This window comes from Pungitius pungitius, chromosome 8 (assembly GCF_949316345.1).
Source record: "Pungitius pungitius chromosome 8, fPunPun2.1, whole genome shotgun sequence".
Classification (NCBI taxonomy): Eukaryota; Metazoa; Chordata; class Actinopteri; order Perciformes; family Gasterosteidae; genus Pungitius; species Pungitius pungitius.
In genome coordinates, this window is record NC_084907.1 from 6,092,437 (window position 1) to 6,113,234 (window position 20,798).

The 20,798-nt window shown below is 43.6% G+C and overlaps 1 protein-coding gene across 2 annotated transcripts; it reads left to right on the forward strand.

Annotated features, from left to right (window-relative positions):
• Nucleotides 1–14,039: 14,039 nt before the first annotated feature.
• On the forward strand, nt 14,040–17,844 carry sp7 (Sp7 transcription factor). Of its 2 annotated transcripts, none has more exons than XM_037490094.2 (2): nt 14,040–14,075; nt 15,164–17,844. In XM_037490094.2, the coding sequence occupies exons 1-2, from the start codon at nt 14,040–14,042 to the stop codon at nt 16,526–16,528; spliced, it is 1,401 nt and encodes a 466-aa protein (XP_037345991.1). In that variant the 3' UTR covers nt 16,529–17,844. The 2 variants fall into 2 exon arrangements, with proteins under 2 accessions (XP_037345991.1, XP_062419725.1); XM_062563741.1 differs by having other exon boundaries at nt 14,040–14,060.
• Nucleotides 17,845–20,798: the final 2,954 nt, after the last annotated feature.

The window sequence follows — 20,798 nt, forward strand, 5'->3', positions numbered from 1 at the left end:
AGAATGGACCGTAAATATCATTTGAAAGTAATAACTGGGGCTTTGCATTGCGTATTGTGTAGAAGTATGGTAAGCATAGTAGTGTTTAATAACAGAAAAATCACTGTTGACAAATGGAGTCCATGGTAAAATACGTAGTATTATTAGTAGTAACTACACCTCCATGGTCAAATGTTCTTTTCCATATAAAAAAATATATTTTAGACATCTGTCTGATGGAAATGGAAACCGGTTTGTAAATGGGAAGGTATGTGAGTAAGCAGACAGGTACATTTCTTTAATTTTCCTTTGTTTCCGAAAATCTTCAAACTCGAAATCTACATATTCATGAAGTTTAAAATTTACTGGTACAGGAATACACAGAAACAGAGGACACACTACATGAATCAACCTGAACATATTAAGAAAGCATTAAGTAACTGTTTTATAATAAATATAAAATATACATTTTAACATTTTCAAATGAATTATAATATTTTGCATCCCCAAATCCATTCTCTTACATTTCATATTTGACGCTTGATCTCTTCATGTTTAAACCACTGTTTATCTTATAATACTCTTAAATAGGTTCTCCTACTTTTCAAACAGTTTGGTAAAGTCATTTTTCAGTTTTAATGACCAAAAACCCAGTTACCATCTGGAAAAGAATCAAAAGTGGTCCCTTTGTACCACTGATTCACCCCACTCATGTAAATTATTGTGGCATTTTTCCCCTGATTCATTACAGTAAAACACAACCAAAAGAAGAAATGCTAAATTATTCATGTATGCCTGAGCAAAACAACACCAACGTGTGTTTATGACCATGTGCTGCATAAATGTAGCAGCTTGCAAGTTGCCCACCTGCGTGTAAAGGTTTCCCCGCATATGTGCGCGTGCACTTGCACTTGCACAAGTGTGGCGGCTGGAGTGCGTGCGATGATTAAAGGCAGGTCTGCAGCAAGGGAGTGAGAGAGAGTATGTATCATCAGTGCGGTGATGGTGGTGGTGGTTAGAGGAAGAGGAGGAGGAGGAGGAGGAGGAGGAGGAGGAGGGGTAGGGGGGGTGGGAGGGGGATCGGACACAGCGAGACAGACGCCAACCGTGGTTTGGATCCGTGCCTGAGAAGGGACTGCTGCTGATGGAGGGCGCGAGGACAGGGGAATGCGGGAGGAGGGGGAGACTCAAATGCTTAACTACAGATGAATGATGGAAGAAACTATTAGCAATTAATTAGCTGAAAGAGGGGGGGGGGGGCGGCGGTGTGAGTATACTGAGGTGGGGGAGAGTGTTTAAAAAAAGAGAGCAAAGAGGGGGAGGATGTGTCGTATGAGCCCGCCGCTGGAGGGATGCCGGCGCTGGGGGAGTGTGGAAGAAGAGGAGGAGGAGGAGGAGGAGGAGGAGGAAGGGGGGGGGGGGGGGGCTCATTAACCGGTGCGAGATTGGAGCCTCAGTGGCTTGCTCGCATTCAACCACACTCGGCCTTTGATGAGGGCTGGATCCTCAAGCTCAATCAGTCCCACATGAGCACAACTGAGAGGGAGAGGGAGACAGAGAGGCCAGAACGACTGGGAGAGGGAGACAGAGGGAGACAGAGGGGGGGGGGGGGGGGATAGAGAGACTGAAGGAGGGATGGATGACAGGAAAGGAGTAAAGAGACAGGAAACGGTATGCTATAGAACAGGAGGAGCTGAGGGGGAGTGACGGCCCGAGGGGAAGAAAAGAGCAATAAAGAAAGCAAACGTCAGGATATGGGTAAACGGGTGCTCACAAAGAGCCACAGAGAACTGGGTTTTAGGGCTTTTCCTCTCTGAAAAACAAACTACTGTCCGGAATGAAATGGATTTTTTTTTTTTATATTACAAAAACATTTTTGCGGACACATGAGTCATTGTGAGGGAAAATTTGTAAAATTGAAACAATGAGAAGTTTGTGCCCGTACGTCTATTTGCATCACCCACAAAAGCATTACTGTGGACTGGATGTATCTCTTTATTTCTTTTCCTGTGAATTCAATTCGATGCAAGTTTCATTTGATCGAGCATGTGTTTGGAACGCGTTCTTGAATCGGCCTCTTGTTGTGTTCGATGCGTGTATTCACACATTCAGGTGTGGATGGTTGACAAAAACACAAGGAAATAAAGAAAACAGCCACAGTAAACACAGTAAAATAAAATTCTATAAAACATATACTGACCAGTAAAGAAACTACATAAACGTCGTAGTCGGTTGAATGAAGTGACAACACAATGTTTAAGGTTTGGTTTGGTTTCGGCAGAAAAAACAAAGAAGTGAAACATACTTTTTTCCTTTCAGGCTCATTTCCGAGTTTGTGTATTTTCTAACAGTTCTACCTGTTTCCGAGTCTCTTTCCCTATACTGTCTGTATACATTTATTCGCCCACTCGGTCTGAAACGCTCGGTTTCAGCGAGCAACTCCGGAGAAGCCCGGTCTGCGGCCTCCCGCGTCAGTGCCATGTTTTATTGACCCATCCATCGGCCCCGATCTCCTCCCTACGCACACTTTGTCGAGTGATAACACCACCTTACCGACCACTATTATTACAGTGGTGTGGTCATTATAAATCATGAACGGTCTCCCCTGGTGCTGAGGACCATGTTGATAAATGTAGTGGATAGACCTTGAGCAATGATTGTATGATTTCTTTTTTTTGGGCTAAATGTTTTGATACGTGTGCATGTGCGCGCACTTTGCAGAAGGAGAAAGACATAGATAGTGTGTGTGTGTGTGTGTGTGTGTGTGTGGCATGGCGTCACTGCCATGGACGAATGTGGCAGCATTTAGTGGTTCTCCTGAAAGCTCAGGTCTCTCTTTCTTTTCCTTTCTCCTTTGCTCTCTCGACACCACATCAGCACCAGAGGGCCACAGAGTCATTACCCAATTACTGCGTCTCTTCCAGAGGCCGTATTAAACCTATTCGGCCCCATCTGCCTCCGTCCCTTTCCCCTCTTTATACGCAGCGATCTGCCGGAACCAATTCATCGCTGCAGCCAAGAGGGTCACAATTAGTAAGTGTTTAACTGAATCCAAACGCGTCCCTCTCATTGATCCGCTGTGAGTTAGCGGGACGTAAACATTGACTTACCTAATGAAAGGCTATTATGCCTGGATAAAAATGACGTTGTCTTGTTGAGAAACACTGAGACAAAGAATCAACATGGAACAGTGAACAAATTGGTTTTATGGGATGTCCTGCCTGCGTAAAGGCAGGGAGGAGGCATGTGCAAAACGGGATGATGTTATCCGAACGATAACCTAAAGGCTGTATGTAACGCTACACTCTGCAGCTTAATCCCTTCCACCACTTGGCAGACGTATGGAGCTGAGGTTACTTTATTGGTTTCCCTAATTGGTGCCAGTTTCCATTTTCATTTCCAAAGATTACAGTGGCGTTGCACTCTGTTCACTCTGAGGGCATCCGTGATGTGTGTGTGTGTGTGTAGAGATAGAGAGAGATAAGAGCAGTGAGGCGGGGGGGAGTAAAAACACTGCTGTGCCGCATGTGTAAACGCACGCAGTGATGACTGTGCCTTGTTTCTGTTTATGTGTATAATGACTCATCAGTGATTGGTCGGGTCTGTGTGGTCAGTGATGGAGGACAGAGGGAACACTTTGCAGTAAGTGCATCAACGGGAAAGAACCTCTCTGGGGGAGGGGGGGGGGGGGGCCCGGGCCGAGGACAAGAGCACATCTTTTGTCCAATTGCAGGAGTACATTACACACAAATACACAAAACTCACCACAGCTCAGCACAAAAAGCCACCGTGGCGGAGGAGCAGAAATAAAAAAAAGGGAACGATTTGGATAAACACACGTGCGGAGGCTGCCGGAAAAGTAAACAAGGCAAAGAAATGTTTGGCTGGGACCAACGCATCGCTGGAGACGGTCGGAGTTGAGACGGAGGTATAAAACTGCATCAAAGCGTGTTGTTGGATCCACAAACGTCTCCTAATCAATATGTGTTTGGAGCAACGTGTAATTGCTCAAGGTCTGGATCATTGTGTAATTTGATATTCCAGCCGTGGCTATTGATCAAATGCCTCCAGCTCTCTCTCTCTCTCTCTCTCTCTCTCTCTCTCTCTCTCTCTCTCTCTCTCTCTCTCTCTCTCTCTCTCTCTCTCTCTCTCTCTCACACACACACACACACACACACACAGGGAGGGGCCAATCAGGGAGGATTCACTGCCCTACTGCTGCACCCACTGTGACCCATTATTCAGCAGCTCTTCCCTGCAAATGTGATAATTATATGCTTGCCCATTCACAGTACAGACCAAATATACAAAGCATGCTGCTTCTGTTTATTCTCCCTGTAATTCCTCTTTTATTTCCTCCAACACCGAGGTAATCCATTATAAACCAACGTTGTTACACCATTAAGCTGTTTCCTATGTGCACTATTATTTGGTGGCTTGTGAGCGGTAACTACTCGTACGTTTTTTTCAAAAAAGGAAAGGCCAGAGAATGTAGAACAATATAGAATAAGAATGTATGCACGTTTAGATCCATGTGTGTACATCTGTTTTTTGCGTGCGATCAACGTGCGCGTTCGAGTACGCATGGCTAGCGCGTGTGCGAGTGCGTAGGTACTTCCATGTGTTTCTAAATGTGTGTGTTTGTGTGTGTGTTGGCAAGCCATTGTGCGCAGCGGCGACCGCAGGGCCCCCTTCTCCCCCAACCCGCCACAACAAAGAGCAATTAAACGCCGCTGCCTTGCCAGCTGAGGAGCCAACCGCCAGCCACACTTCCACAAACAGGCAGATCTGTTTAAAACCAAAGGAGAGAAGCAATAAAAGCCAACCTACCGAGAGCAACCCCCCCTCCGATCCCCTTCCCACTGATTCAAACCAGAAGGTGACTGGCTGGCTTCACCCTATCGCTCACTATCACAGTTCAGGCGGCATTACCATCAGATGTGCAGTTTTACGTGTGTTATAAGACCCGCGCAGTGATGTATTACACATGGTTAGTGCATATTGACTGTAAAGGCCAGGAAAGTGGAAATCAACACGAGCGGCATCTGGGTAAATTTGTGATGTGTTGAAACACATTAATAAAGGCCAAGGTTTCATTCAAAACATAACTTTTCTTTGTATTACAGGGCTTTAAGATGTGAAAAATGAGCGGTTTGTTTCTTTCAATGAGGCTACTGCTCTACAGGACGCCTACATGGAACTGCAGCGTGTTTGTTTGACCAGTCAGAGATTCTTTTTTAGGATCCTGTTCGCTTCTTCACCACATTAAAACAGTGGAAATGTTAGCACATAGCATACCAGCTTATTTCTTTCTCTCATTTTTGGGCTTAAGTCTTTGCACTACTGCACATACTGTCTGTGTTTGTTTTTACTTGAGATGTTGCATGGATTGAAGTATTTTGATTGTAAAAGTAGATAAAGTGAAAAAATACAAGTCATACATAAAAATGTAGGACTAAAGTTTTTTTAATATCTGCAGGGTTTGAGCTAATTAATTTACTGTTGATTTAACCAATTGCAATGCATGATATTACACAGACCAATCAAATGTGTTGCATGAAAGCGTTTAATCTTTTTACTGGTTCCTGTATAGCTGTCGGGACAAATGTAAAAAACATTTCCCTCTGAAAGGAGGTGGAGCGTAAAATATACTCAAGTAAAGTAGTGTTGAGAGTATTGCATGATAAATACCTCAACATTATACTTACTGTAAACTACAAGAGAAATGCATTTAGTTCCATTTCCCAACATTGGACAATCAACGGTTTGACGTCAATAAGTGAAACTGCATGTTTTAAATTGTTTTGTAGATATCAACACCACTGTTTCATTTCATGAAGGTGAATCAATCAATAAATTAACAAATCCGATAAATAACACACCAAACACGGCCGCGTTTGTCGGGTTTTTGTAAAAATCACAGATCACAAATACAAGTCTCGATGGACTCTTATTTTTTCTGCATTCTTTCCTTGATCTTATTCCCCGTCTTGTTTCCCTGTGACCCCAGCAGAGGGCGGGAGTGCAGGAACCTGCCGCGAAAGCAGCGGTGGAGCTTGTCGTGGCCCCTGGCCCCGGCCCTGGCCCGGCCCATCCTGGTCCGGACCGGCCTGGGTTCAGCGTGGGCCGCATCGCGGTGTCTCTGGTCAGGCAGCCTGGAGCCCTTGGGCGCTGGCAAGGGGCGCGGGCGTCCGGGAGGGGCCCCCTCAAAAGCCATCTACGAGGGGGCCACACCCACGCGGCCATTACGGTGGAGGCTGTTCTGGGCTTCTCCCGAGGCCGCCCGCCTGCCATTTTTAGAGCAGCAACAGAGTAGACCACATGCTGTGGCTTCAGGCAAGTGGGGGGAAGGAAGGTTTCTTCTTTATTTTGAGTCAAAGCATCATGGGCTTTGGGAGAGTTTCTACATTTTGCACTGCAGTAGACTCCGTCCGGGGTGAAGGAATTGTGTGAATTTCCCATCTTGTTTCCTGATAAAAGCTTTTTCACAGCTTTTTTTGTTCAGGGACACCTCTCCAGTGAGGTAAAGCTGCAGAAGCCCGCACCTTCAATCCGTGTGTTTTAAGTTGAGTGGTTTGATCTCCCAGGCTTGAAAGAATATAACCGAAAGAATTAAAGTTAGTTCCAAGTTCTTGTGTAACATGCGATGTTTGGTACTTTTAGTCCTGCGCAGTCTCCCTGTGTTTCTCAGGAGTGTGTGTGGGTGAAGCGTTGGGTGGTCCAAAGGAGAGAAGACATGAGCTTCCTCTTGCACACATATGGTGCGGCTTGGCCTTTTTGTTTTGATTTGAGGGGTTTTAGGTCATACGTATTAAAGTCCCCTTTAGGTACGGCCTGCTTATTTTACCTACCTATAATGTCCTTCTATTTCTGTATGGTGTGCCCAGCCCACACCTTGCACATATTCTAAGAGTTCCCAAAGCCTCTTTCCTGCTCCGGCCTGCTGCACATTCCCTCTGAAGATTTTCCATTTATCGAGCAGCACTCTTGACAGTTTTGAGCGCTGCTTTAATCCTAAACCCCTCTGTTTTGATCCCCGCTCTCTCTTCTTGATCAGTATCAGCAGGAAGTCCCCCCATCAGTCTCCTCTCCAGAGGAGGAAACGCAAATCAAGAACACTTCACTTCTGTTCCACACAATCACTCAATAGACGGAGACATCCGATACTCTTGGTCACCCGTCTAGAACATAGAGACAAACACACTCCTTTGACCCACTTAAAGATATTATCCTTTTCCCGCAGCGCAAAATGTTTCTCATAAATAAACAGTCCACCAGACCACATCGTTATAGCGCTAACACATCAAATATAAAGCATTGAAGAATCCCCTGTTAGGAGTAAAAGATATGCAGGGATGGAGTCTTTGTCTCGTAGGCTGCAGACCATGGAGTAATATTTACGTACCAAAGCCTGTAAAAGTATAAGCAGTGGTGGAAGACCATTAACTGAAGTCAAAAGGCCAATTTATAATGTTCAATACGTAGAAGTCCTACCTAAATAAAAATATGCTGCTATCAGCCAATACGTACTCAAACTGTCCCATGCAACTGATATAAGATCATAGTTAGCAGTTTGACAATAATGATGCGATTAATAGCATTTTACTGTCGGAGATGATTGGGGTGGGGTTTTAAAACATACATTAAGGTAGTATTCTCTATGGGTCACAAGATAAATCTGAGTGGTTGTGAGATCATTCAATGTATGAAAATATATAATTAAAGAAAAGAAGGAATACCATAAAACGTATCTCTCTTCCATTGTATTTATCCAATGAAACAAACGCTTATATATTTGAAACAAAGATTTTTTTTTGTACGTTTTAAAAAGTAAAAACAACGCAATGTCAATAAGTAACTTTCAAATACATACATAAAAAGTACCCTACAGAGTAGCAACATTTGAAAATACTCAAGAAAAAAACAAGTAACTCAAGAGCATACTTAAGCGTAGGGAATAAGCGTCTAGATTATTATTCAATTTAAGTTGTATTGAAGTGTTTTATGAGACTGTCGGCTGACATAATTGTAGGAAACAAACTATTTCTGCATTAAAAAAACAATATTGTAATGTCTGACCATTTTAATCAAGTTAAAGATAAATAAGCACACGCAAGAGGGGAGTTCATTAAATGTAGGAAGTTAGACGGAAGTTATTTCCAGGGCGAGGAGACCAGAGATGACTGCTGGTGGCACTCACGCGACACATGGAACAGATCACACGTCGCATGGATGGAGTTGGATTTGCCCCTACGAAATAAAATAACCCAGAAAAAGAAAACCTCAATTTACTCCCTTTAAAAAAAAAAAATCCCTCCCCTGCTTTTGACGGGGCTCCACCAAGGAGTAATGAGCTCCCACCCAAACCTCAGCACCAGCTGCTGTCAGGGTCTGGGGGCACTGACTAAATATGCATGAACCAGGAGGGGGGGGGGGGGGTGGGGGGGGGGTTGAAGGCTGCAGCTCTGTACCTGCCGACACAAGAGTGTTCAATAAGAGTTAACATGTGATGGCAAAAAGCAGCTCATTTATTAGCTTCACTGATGACTGATACCTCAGTATGTATATTAACATTGACTTACATACACAAGTACAATGAGTGTTTGCTGGATTGTGAACATTTGACATTGTGAACATCTTTACGTGAACGGACAATCAGGAAGTGCCAGATGCATCTAAATTATAGTCTGTTGAGTGTGCTGTAGTGAACTCTCACAATACTGGACCCGATAATAATATTGTTCGGCATTTAGATCGAACAAAAAAGATTCAGGTTGAAAAATGGCCTTAAACTGGCCTTAAACTGGCCTTGAAGTCTGAGCGTAAACATCATTTGTACGGCCATGATTTGGTATATTTACCATTTTTCAGACTTCAAACATAAAAATCAGTTTAACAGAAACCCGGTTAGTGTGGGGATAGATTAGAAAAGGCTTTTTTCTCAGATGCAGTATGAATATTAAGGATCCGTGTCCAACCATCTCACACTGCATGTAACGTTTCTCCTGAGACATGATGCAGTGTCCAGTAAAAATGCGCAGGACTCTTCAAAGTCCCCCTCATTTTACAAAGTATGTATAGAGAAATATTGAAAGAGACTTGTCATTGCACCATCCCGAGCAATTGCATGCATGACGCCTGTCGGGGTCATTAGGTGGCCGCAGGTCTCCTCTACAGACGGGGAGATTACAGGCCAGATGTCGGTTTGTATACACCAAGAAGGCGGTGGACTTGGATTTGTTTTTGGGAGTCGATGGACTTCTGTGTTTCTAAAGCTGATACTTGCGTGTCATACTCCACACAGCAACATTCGTGATCCCGAAGTGGGACGATAACTCAAGTCGATCTGCATAAAGTATACGAAAAGTTAACAAAAAAATGAACGTCTCCCCAGTGCCATGTGGGATCGTTTCTGACGTGTGGTCACCGAGACATCACAGTGAGAGAGGCTTCTATTTTGCCGGGGCCCGGAAATGATGTTGCTCCTTCAAAACAATATGTGAAGTTGCAGTACACGCTTCATTTCTATTTGCATTTACATAGAGAAAGGACGACTTCCGCCTCGTTGTCTGGGGACTGGATTTGCTCCGTCAGAAGGTTGAAATTACTCGAAACCATCAGCATGCCCCAAAGTAGAGCCCATTTGAGCCGGTCAGGTCATTTGAATTAAAAAGCATGTTATCGCTTTTTTTATGTCGGACTCAAAAAGGCACAAGTGACATTATCAGCAGCGTCAACAGCAGTGCAAATGAACACGGTATTCACTGGCGCGTTGTATAAACCACCGCCCTGTTCCCCACTCTCCCCATCTCTCCCAGTCTGTCTATACGTCTCCCTCTTCCCCCCCCCCCCCCCCCCCCCACGTCTCTCGCTCGCTCTTTTTCCGTTGACAAGCTCTCCGAATCTTTGACCACACAGCCTGGAAAAATAGCACAGAGTCATGCTGCAAGGCAAGTCTATCCCTGACCCTGATTCCCTTTCACCACATTTCCATCAGCAGCAAAGTAAAACACATCTAATCATTTCAATTTTCCCCCTCCGTCGCAGTATTATTAACATTGTTAATTTTCTGAGGGTTGCAGCCCAGAGGGGAATGAAAAGGGAAGTGCATTACGGCGAGATATTCCATTGATCTACCATTATAAACACTTACTTGGTTGCTGTAATAGCCTAATGATACCTAGAGGCCAGTTTAATACAAATGCAGAAAACAGAAGGACATTAACCCCCTTAAAGAAAGATGCTTTTAAAAACCGAGCATGTGATGCCGATGTATACACGGTCCAACATCTAAGGAGTCACACTGCAATCTTCCATGCTAGTTTTCTACAAAGAGTAACGCACATTCGCATGCAAGCCATATATGGATGATTCAAGAGGTAACGAAGCACGGAAACAAACCCCGGAAAGAAAGGAGGTCGAGGTGGACACGGGAGAAACACAGGACCTTCCCCCAGAATAATTAAAGCAAATTGATCATTGATCATTATGTAACTTAAGCAATTCCACTTTGGTTTTTTAGTTGAAAAAAAAAACACAGCGGAGGCTCACGTCAGCACGCCGATCAATGCTGTTGATTGAAAGAAAAAATAGACCAAAATATGCCATCGTAAGATGTTATACAAACCGCTGCATGACCATACTTTGATTTAACGCAGTCTGAAATAAGCAGAATGAGGCTTTTATCAGGAAATGGCTGATCAAAGAGCAACTTGAGCAGGGCAGGCATTCATCACCTGGGTTTGTGTCACAGTTATCAATACCAGGTTCTACAGACTCATTTAATCAAACTCAAAAGCTGAATGAGGCTTGATACCCGAGCCCAGTGAGAGGGGTGTAACGCCGCCGTCGTCTTCTTCACACACTCGAGGCTCCTCAACAAACAGCGTATCCCGTTTAAACTCACCACTCGCTTTATATTTTTTACGATGCCAACGGCAAAAGGTCAAATATGCTGAGAAAGGGAGGAGTAGTCTGTCACCTCGATGGGAAAACTAACTGTGCTCTCACTGCCATCACTTTGATCAAAATTGCAACTCTGAGTTGTTTTTTTATTTAGAGCTGAGCAATTAGCAGAGGAACAATTCAACCAGATGGTTTGCACGGAAAAGTTGACCTCTGGTAAACGCTCTCTACCAAAAGTTTCCTTTAGAATATAAAGAAACCAACAGAATACACAAGACACGTATGACAAGGATTTGGATTTCCTCATCATTTATTTTTAAAAACAATAAAATACATTAGAAAAATGTATCTTTTCTTGATGGTTTTTTAAAAAGTCCACAGTCGGGTATAATCAGGACATTGAACCTTAAACCTTGAACTTTGAACCTTGAACACAACTTTTGGCAAAGGAGGGTTAATTGTTGTAAGAACTTTAAAATGTGGAAAAAGATTTAAGCTCTTTAATTCGGGCCTCCGAAGAAGCTGTGCTGTAACCAAGATTAAAAAGGTCCCTGTGCAACATGCTTACTTTATATGTTTGCCTTGAATTGCCTCGATAAAGCAGCATGAACCAGAAGGCTTTGAAAACCACTAAATGTTGAAAAAGGCCCTTTCTGTTAATGCAACAAACACATGTCGTTTGTTGCATCCAAACCGGTTAAGGCTAATGAGCTAACAGCAACACTACAAAAACCTGCAGCTACTAATACAACTGATAGCTGTCATATGCACAATGACTATGCAAAACATATAATCAGCCCCAGGGGGGGGCCTGATGGTGCCCACCCAAGGCCCCGAGGCTCATCAAGCCTGCAGCGCCTAGTGTACATAACCAAAAAATCTAAACCACACACAGCAGAAAATAGTAAATAGAGCAGAGAAAGCTTTTTGAAGAGGCTGTTAAGAGCTTAACGCGTTCTCTAATTATAGATCTAACTTGCTCTCTTTTGAAGACAACTGTAAATGGGAGCACGCCAAAGTTTTAGATTACTACAAGTCTTATAAAAACTGGAAAAGTGGTCCATCGCGGACCACTTTTGTGGCAATATAGAAGCTTTTATTCCTCCCCTCTCATTTCACTTAAGTGTAAAACATTAAGCATTAATGAACGCTAAGAAGAAAAGGAACACTTCACTAAAAGCTTTACACCAGTAACACACCATGTGTGAAATGAGAGGGCAGGGAAATGCCTAAAAAAGTGTGAAAAGGCTGCCACGTATAGCACATGTATCTGGATGGGGACCCATAGAAGGACAGGCGGGACACATAGACAGACAGGGAGATGAAATACACGTTGTAATATTTGACCTTTTTTGATACTATGTCTTGAGTTCATAGGATTAAATGACTGCAAACACAACCCTGTAGCAGTGACATTGTATTGGGCTGCATGTAGCAGCCTTTGTTCTACTACTAACACCACTTCTGGAATAAGAAAATAAAGGGATGAAGGTCAGTTGGAGAGCAGACTGCCAAATATAGCCGCTTTGTTCATGTGAGGGCCAGACTCTCCAGAACGACAAGCCCAACTCTGACCATGCCCTGTAATTGAGGAGAAAATAAGGACAGAAATTACATGTTTATTTTTGACAACAATTTTAATCTTCTGTGCTCTCCTTCACAAAACGAGACGCCCACAAAAACGCCGCTAAGAATCCGTCTCACCCGAGACTGAGGGTTGACTTTTTGACTCTTTCAAATGAAATTCTATATACTACATGTATCTATTTAAATGTGCTGTATCTTGAGTCGATGACAATTGACATCGCACAATTTAATAATAACATAATGAGTAAGTTCATCTTTTAGCTTTAGTAGCATATCACTTCTCAGTTCATAGAGTTTTATATTATTATTAAATATTCTTGTTGGGAACTGTGATTCAATATTCTTTGTTTACTCATTTGTGACAAAGATGTCACACAAAATGAATGAAAGTTATTGACTATTAGCTTGAGTATACATATGTACGTATGTACATTTGTTTAGTATATAAATCCCAGTATTTGATCAACTTAAAGATTCATAATAAATGAAGTATGAAGTATGGAGTTATTATTCATATTGAAGCTTTAAAATGCTTTACATTTCTTTCCCACCCGGAGACCACTGCCTTTAGCTTACATGGAGTTTGGGGATGGAATATATATAAATGGTAAATCAAAAAAAAGACATACATGTTTTCCTCTGAAATATTTCTAAACACAACTCAAAAATAAATAAAATAAATTAGACAAGTATAAAACTGTACCTTGCAGCCGTCTTTGGCTGAGACTGTTCTTCATCTTTTCATCAAGTATTTTATTTTTGGGAAACAATCATCCCCTGATAATTTGGCTGTTTGAATTCATTTTATTTGATGTGATAATCTCTGCTTTATTTTATTTAATGGCTTGATCCTTTCCTGCTTAGCTTGTCTTTGTAGTTCAGTCTCTCACCATTACAGTTAATCTCTATAAAGGCAGTTAACTGCATTTGAGAATATTGGAAACAGGGAGAGGTTTGAAGTCGGTATAATAAAATCTCTTATAGAAACCACAGACTCGTTTAGCTTCATTTTTTGATTCATGCGACAGAGGCCGAGGCTACTTGTTACTTCGTTATTTTTCCTCTCTCAGGAGAACAACAACAGAGACCTTTTTCATTTATTATTTAGCAACGTGTCAAACAGCAGGAACACAATTTACAGCATGTCTAAATCTGTCATCTGGAAAGATCATTTTCTGTGAGATGGTGTTAAACTTTCCCTTCCGACTCCACTAGAATAATCCCGGTGGAAAAAATAATGCCAGTGAAACTGAAATAACGTCCAGGCGGTGATTGATGAGTAACCCATTCATGCATTTATCTTGAAAAATGATTCGACGCTCTCTGTTTGGGGAGGTGGGATGTCCTCTTTCTATCCACCAATCTCCTTCCAGTCCCCCTCTATCTCTGGGTTTGCATTGCCTCTTAGCGGTCTTCAAAGAGCCCAAAGGCTGTAATTAGGGGGGCGGGCTTCCCGTGCCTCAAAACACTTCCCCGCGTGAGTGCCCAACTTCTTCCAAACTGTCCCGGGACTCCGAGCTGTGCTTCTCCTGCTCCCCTCAGCTTCCTTAGGATTTAGTTTCTCAGGGATGGCCGCATCTATTCTGGAGGTAGGGAATGCAATTGTAAGTAGAATCTTTTACCTTCTTAATTTTCCTTTAATGCAAACTTAACTATTACGATGTTTAAATTCCAACTAGACATTATATTAAAGTGATGGTGTTGTTAGTTGAATTGAGGAAACCTAAAGCCTGGTTTGGTTTGAAGGGGTTTGAAGTCTGGAGAAGAATCACAGATTACTGATAATCAATATGTGACAAAACAAGATAATGAAATTCATAATGCGCATTATTAAAGAAAGACCTTAGGTCTTAATGTGTGATTTCAAAGAAATGCAAAGGTGGGCTGCTGACACAACTCACGTCTCTTCTTGGCAAAAGCTTCCCATATCGATGAGCAAATTTATGAGTTATCTCACATGAAAGGTTTAAATACAATATATAGTCTGTGATGAAACATGAAAGCTGGGATGACCCCAGCTGTTTGGAGGAGAAGGAGAGGACAACTAACAATAACCTCTGAAACAAGAGTTGGTCTGAATAGAAAAACTATGCTACAAAGCTGATATGTTGTGCTACGGTGTTTAGTTGACACATGGAAAAGGGAAATACAACAAAAAGTATCTATAGGGAAATGCTTTTGTTAGTAAAATGTGGAGAATTCTTAGATTTCCAAATAGAGAAATGAATAATCTAAATGAAATGTAACTGAAAATCAACTTTATCTGAAATTTAAACAGCACAATAGCGAGATCATGGACTACCGGAGAAAAGAAATACAACTCTGGATCACTGCGATAAATAAGACACGGTTAATAATCCCGTGGCTACACATTAATAACGTAGGTTTAAATATGATGGACAGATGGTCAACGTATAAAGCAAACTTTAAAGCAAAATGCAGAATAGCTTGTGGTTTTAAGTGAAACAAAAGACTTTGGGAATTCCTCCTTTGCTGAGCCGAGCAGATCTTACAAAAGCATAAACATTCACTGCTGGAAATTGCTCTGACCACCTTGAAAACGGAGCGAGCAGGAAAACCCCACGGTGGCAGTCTGACATGCGTTTTTTATTAGAGTTGACACTGACAGAAGCAAGCAGCCATTTCCTGCAGACAGACGGTCTTATTTGCTGCCTTGTCTCCTCCCCTCCAGGAAGACGCACGCTATGGTTCCAGTCCTCTGGCTATGTTAACGGCTACCTGCAACAAGTTTGGCAGCACAAGCCCCCACAGAGATTCGGCTACACCCGGTAAGATCGGCAGCGCTATTCCTGTAAAGAAACCCTACAACATGACCTCTGACCTTCAGACAGCTAAGAACGGACGCACCGCAGACGGCAATGGCCTGGCGGACTCCTACACTGGCTCCTTCACCACAGCTGGAGGAGGAGGAGGAGGAGGAGGAGGAGGTGGCGGGCTGCTCACCCCCAACGGAAGCCCCCCTCCTTCAGCCGGAGGCTACACTACAGAATATAACCCTTTCTCCCACTCCTTCCAAACGTCCATGTCCCAGGACCCATCTCTTCTAGTGTCCAAGGCCCACGCTACGGCCGACTGCCTCACCAGTGTCTACACCTCGCTAGATATGACACACCCCTACGGCTCCTGGTACAAAGCCGGCATCCACCCCGGCATCACGGCTGCTCCGGCTAACGCCACGTCCTCCTGGTGGGACGTCCACCCCAACTCCAACTGGCTGTCGTCATCCCAGCCCCAGGCGGACGGAGGCCTCCAGGCCTCCCTGCAGCCCGTAACCCAACAGGCCTCCCTCAGCCCGCAGTTGTCCAGCTACGGCACCGACTTTACACAACTCAACCCGGCTCCTTACCCCTCCGTGGGGCTGGGCTCCTCCTCACACCTCCTCCAGCCCTCCCAGCACATGCTGCCCCAGGACATGTACAAGCCGAAGCCCGTGCAGAGTGCGGGGCTGATTGAGAGCCCCATGGGCTTGAAGCCCGCCCGGGGATCGGGGGGCTACAGTGGAGGGGGCGCGCCCACTAGGTCCTCGTGCGACTGCCCCAACTGCCAGGAGCTGGAGAGGCTGGGGGCGTCGGCCGCGTCCCTGAGGAAGAAGCCGGTCCACAGCTGCCACATCCCAGGCTGCGGGAAGGTCTACGGCAAGGCCTCCCACCTCAAAGCCCACCTGCGCTGGCACACCGGCGAGCGACCCTTTGTCTGCAACTGGCTGTTCTGCGGGAAGCGCTTCACCCGCTCGGACGAACTGGAGAGGCACGTGCGCACCCACACGCGGGAGAAGAAGTTCACCTGCCTGCTGTGCAACAAGCGCTTCACGCGCAGCGACCACCTCTCCAAGCACCAGAAGACCCACGCGGATTCTGCGATGCAGGGCAAAGCCGTGGCGGTGGAGGGGGAGACGGATCCGCGGAGCGAGGAGACCGCGGAGCTGAACGCCAACGCTGTGAGCACCAATCCTGCCGCTGACCAAATCACCAATGGGGACGACAAAACGGGCACACCAAATGGCGTGGAGAACAGCAGTGGACTGTTGGAGATCTGACTTCATTAAGTTTTCTATCTAGTACCGTTTGAGGCATGAGGTTTTTTTTATTTTATTTTTTATGGTGGAATAATTCCCCTTTTTTTGGTTTCAAGACATCAAATCATGTTTGAAATGACTTGATGAGTGAGCATGTTGCAGCTAGCATCGTTTTCATCTGGTCCAAATACAGAAATATGAGCAAGCCAGCTAACGCAAACCAATGCACAAATGTACACACACAGACACATATGAAAAACCAAGCCGTGGTGTACATGAAAATGAATACAACACGCACATGTGCAAATACTAAAGCACAGATATACATGTGCAAATGTGCAAGAATATATAATGCATATACACGCACACACATACAAATAAACACAGTCACGCACACATTTTCTGCCTCTAAAATGAGGCCGACCACTGGGGAAATGTAATACGCGAAAGCAGAAGGAAAAGAACTCCGAAGCCACAAAAGCAAAGTAGTTTTAAAATGAGACTTATGGTTAGGATGATGGAGTTGAAGGAACATTGCATGACTGGAGAGAAATCTGATTTACAGCTGTACTTTGATACTTATGCATTATTCCTGAAACAATCAAAGCACAGTCTTTTTTACTGCTTCTTGTTGCCAAAGACATTTTGATTTAAAGGGTTTTGCATTTTACTTTTTCTGTTTGCTTCTGACGATGTCTAATTTAATTTCACATTTACATAAATAATCTAATTTATGTCTTAAATTATACACATGGGAGATCATCTTGCGTCCTGCAGGAAAAAATAATGCCTGAATAAACGCAAAGATGGTAATAGGTGGCCAATAAGAAAATAAAATGCATTAAATTAAAACATTTTTCTTATTTATTAGTTATAACGTGGAGTTTTGGCTACGTATGTTTTTAAAGATGTATTTATAGATCTTGAAGTTAGATGTACGTGTAAACTATTTCTATATAACCTTTTAATTGTGAAATCTTCCACACCTGGCAAAGAAATGATTAACAAGGGCTTCTCCTTGTTTTTACATACTATATATTTACAACAATATATAGATATTGTAGGGTGTGTTATTTTTCTACTTTTTTTAATCTATTTTCTATATTTTATGTAGCTTTCCAGAATGAAAAAGATCACTATGTTGCATCAGTATAAAAAGAAACATAAGAGCATGAATTGTTGTTGATAGTTTTGCTCATAAAATTAAACTACCACTGTTTGCTGACTTGTTGTGAAATGAGTGTATGAGATACTGTAAAGCATTACGCCTCATACAGGTTGATATTTTGTAAAAGTTGTGGTGTGAAATCATGACAATGTAAAGTAAAGACATTTCAAAAGCGTTTTCTCTACTGGTGTTATTTCTCTCTTTGGTGGCAACATTTTAAAATGCATAAAATAAGAGGCCGTCAATCGCTCTCAGGGAGGGTGAAGCTCACTCCTCATCCTCTCTCCTCATCTCATCCTCTTATTTTCCAATCTTACTATATTTCCAACCCACCGTGGCCAACCAAATACTTTCATTATCTTTTGCAGCGCAAACAAAGCCATCCGCTGACGTGAAGTCTTAGCTCCACACAATGACCCCCTTCCCGAGAGCCACTGTAGTTACATTCAAAACAATTACTCCACTCTCAAGCTTTCAGAGGGGTAATTACTGAGAGCGATGCTCCAACCGAGTCAGAAGAGAGGAGAGGACGGGATTAGGACATGGGGAGTTGTGGCTGTATTGTTTATTGAGGGAGGCGGTCCGAACAAAGGACCCCAATTAAGCCAGGATGCAGGACGCGATGTGATGTGAGATACGAAGAGAGAGAAGCTGCGCTTATACCATCAAGCCCTTCAAGATGCCGTGCTGCCACCGCGGACAAACAAGTTAGTGGCACGACAAGTGGAACCGCCCGTCTTCATGTCGGGTCATTCAGGTCATGTTGCCGACCAATAAAAATACTAGAGCTGGGTGGATTAACCCAAGACTAAAAGAAGCCTTTTACAGCTGATGGTTTCAAGTAAATGATAAGCAGGTCAAACTATTTCAGCAAAAATGTTGAAATTCTTATCCCAGGCAACCTTCTTTTAGCTGCATGATTTTACCAGCTGTAAAAGCAACAAGACAATAAAATGCAGCCAGTTACATCACAGCAGTGTGGACCTGTGCAGTTGGAACCCCCCTGAAGCTGAAGTGATGTAACATTTACACTTCCCCGGGCTGCATGGTTCCAATTTCGGGGCTTCTAATGAGCTGTAGTTGAGGTCAATTTATATAAAACGTCCCGGGGCCGACTCTGTCATCAGGGGCCGACATGTTTATGGTGGTCTGAAGTGGGCGCACGGTTGAGTCCACAACATTAAAGGCTAACAGTGGGAGTGGGGTATGGGTAGGGTGTGTCGGGCCAGTGACTGGGGGTGATGGGGGAGAGAGGAGGGGGGGGGGGTTAAGAAGATGGTCAGTGGCTTTTAAAACCTGCTCGTGGTATTTTCTGCTTTTCTTTAAAAAAAATACATCCCCTTAGCAGTGGTGGTGGTGGTGGTGGTATACTGTAGGCTTACCTTTATTCTTACTTCTTTTATTTAGAAAGCCAGGAAACATTAAGTGTTGCTTCGAATAAGGCCATAAAAAGAAAAATATACATGCCGTGACACATAGCGGCAAAAGAAGAAGCTGGACAATCTGTTCCATATGGTTTGCCCACTTGTGCCCCCCCTGTACTCTTTTTACAGAAATCCCTGCAATACACAGACTTGTTAGGACTCTAACGGTTATTCCAGAGGACGCCAGACACACGAGTTAAAGCCATCACAAATTTCCCATTTCCCAACCTTACACGACGAAGCCATTTTTTGAAACGTTCACTCAAGCAATGTTTAGTTTAGCCATGAGACTTGAGGAGTTCCATGAACCTGCGCCTGATGAATTACTCCGGTTTAAACTCTCCAAACTTCCAGCTGTTTTTTTTTTTTTTTAAACAGGGGAACGACTTATCGGCATGTGTTGAAGAAAATGCTAATGAATCTCCTCTTCCTGTTATTAACTGGTCCTATCTGAATAGTCGAGTAAAACAATGGCACTGTGCTCTGAGATGGCCACAGGCGCCCCCGGGGAGGGCGGGTGCAGGAACGCAGGACAAAGGCACAGGTGTCTGCAGGTGTGACTGGGGACTCTGTGGCAGAGCGGGAGGAAGAAAGGGAAAAGAATGTCAGCGGGCCCAGAGGCCGTGAGTAAGAAACGAGATAAGGCCAAAGGTTAACTGAGCCGAGTGAGCGGTAAAGGAGCCCAAGAGGAAAACCGAATAGATAAGAGAGGGTAATAGGTAAAAAGGTCAGGCTATCATCCAAATCATTTGAATTTGTTAGGAAACAGCTCCATGTTACTGGAAATCACAGCATCTGTCTCTTCAGAAGATTTCTTGGACCAGCTGATGGCTTGTTACAGTGGTGATGGAGGTTGAACCGCCTCCCCTCTCACTTCAGACAGGACATACTGCAGCCTGTGTGGCTTGTAGCATCAAACATGGAGCGCTCTTTATATTTCCGGCTCTAATCATGTAATGTCGGAGCCCATTCTAGCGCAGAGCGGCCTTTAAAGTTTAAAGGGAGTCCTCCCTCGCTGCCCGGTGATCCAAATGCGGCACTAAACGAGGCCATTTTGTTTATAGGAACTGTGGGAGGGTTGTGGGTGACTCTGTGCCCCTTTAAAAAGATAATATGCTTCCCATTTAATGGCCTCCGGATGACAAATTGCTTCCAGGGGAAAATTTAGTTAAGAAAACTGCATGTGTGACACGTAAAGACATATCCACCCTACTTAGGATGTTTGACATCCATAAATCAATTACTCAGCAGTAGCTGCAGTGAGGATTTATCTATTTCTTATTATCTATAATAATCAAGCCTGCATATGAGGCATTTATAAAGTGCATTCATGGCCTCTTCCATGTACGATTAGGGTATATTTACTATTTACTGACAAAAAATGAATGTTTTCAAAGACAGTTTGGATATGACTCACTTTCCTTTTGAACATGATGGAAGGTTTTTCTTTTTTTCATTGAGCACTAGCCTCATATCTCCTAGAGGTGGTTGCAAATACCTGTAGAAATATGGAAAGCACCCGTAAACAGTTACTTCCTTTTGAAAATGCCTTCTATCGTAATGGCATTCTGACCGAAACCCAACCCAAACCATTCCTGTTTGTGTTTTTTTACGCCACCAAATTTAAATGAAGGGAGAGACAATGCAGAAAAGGGGGAGGAGGATTTGTGAAAACACTAAACCCTCAGGAGAAAAGTTT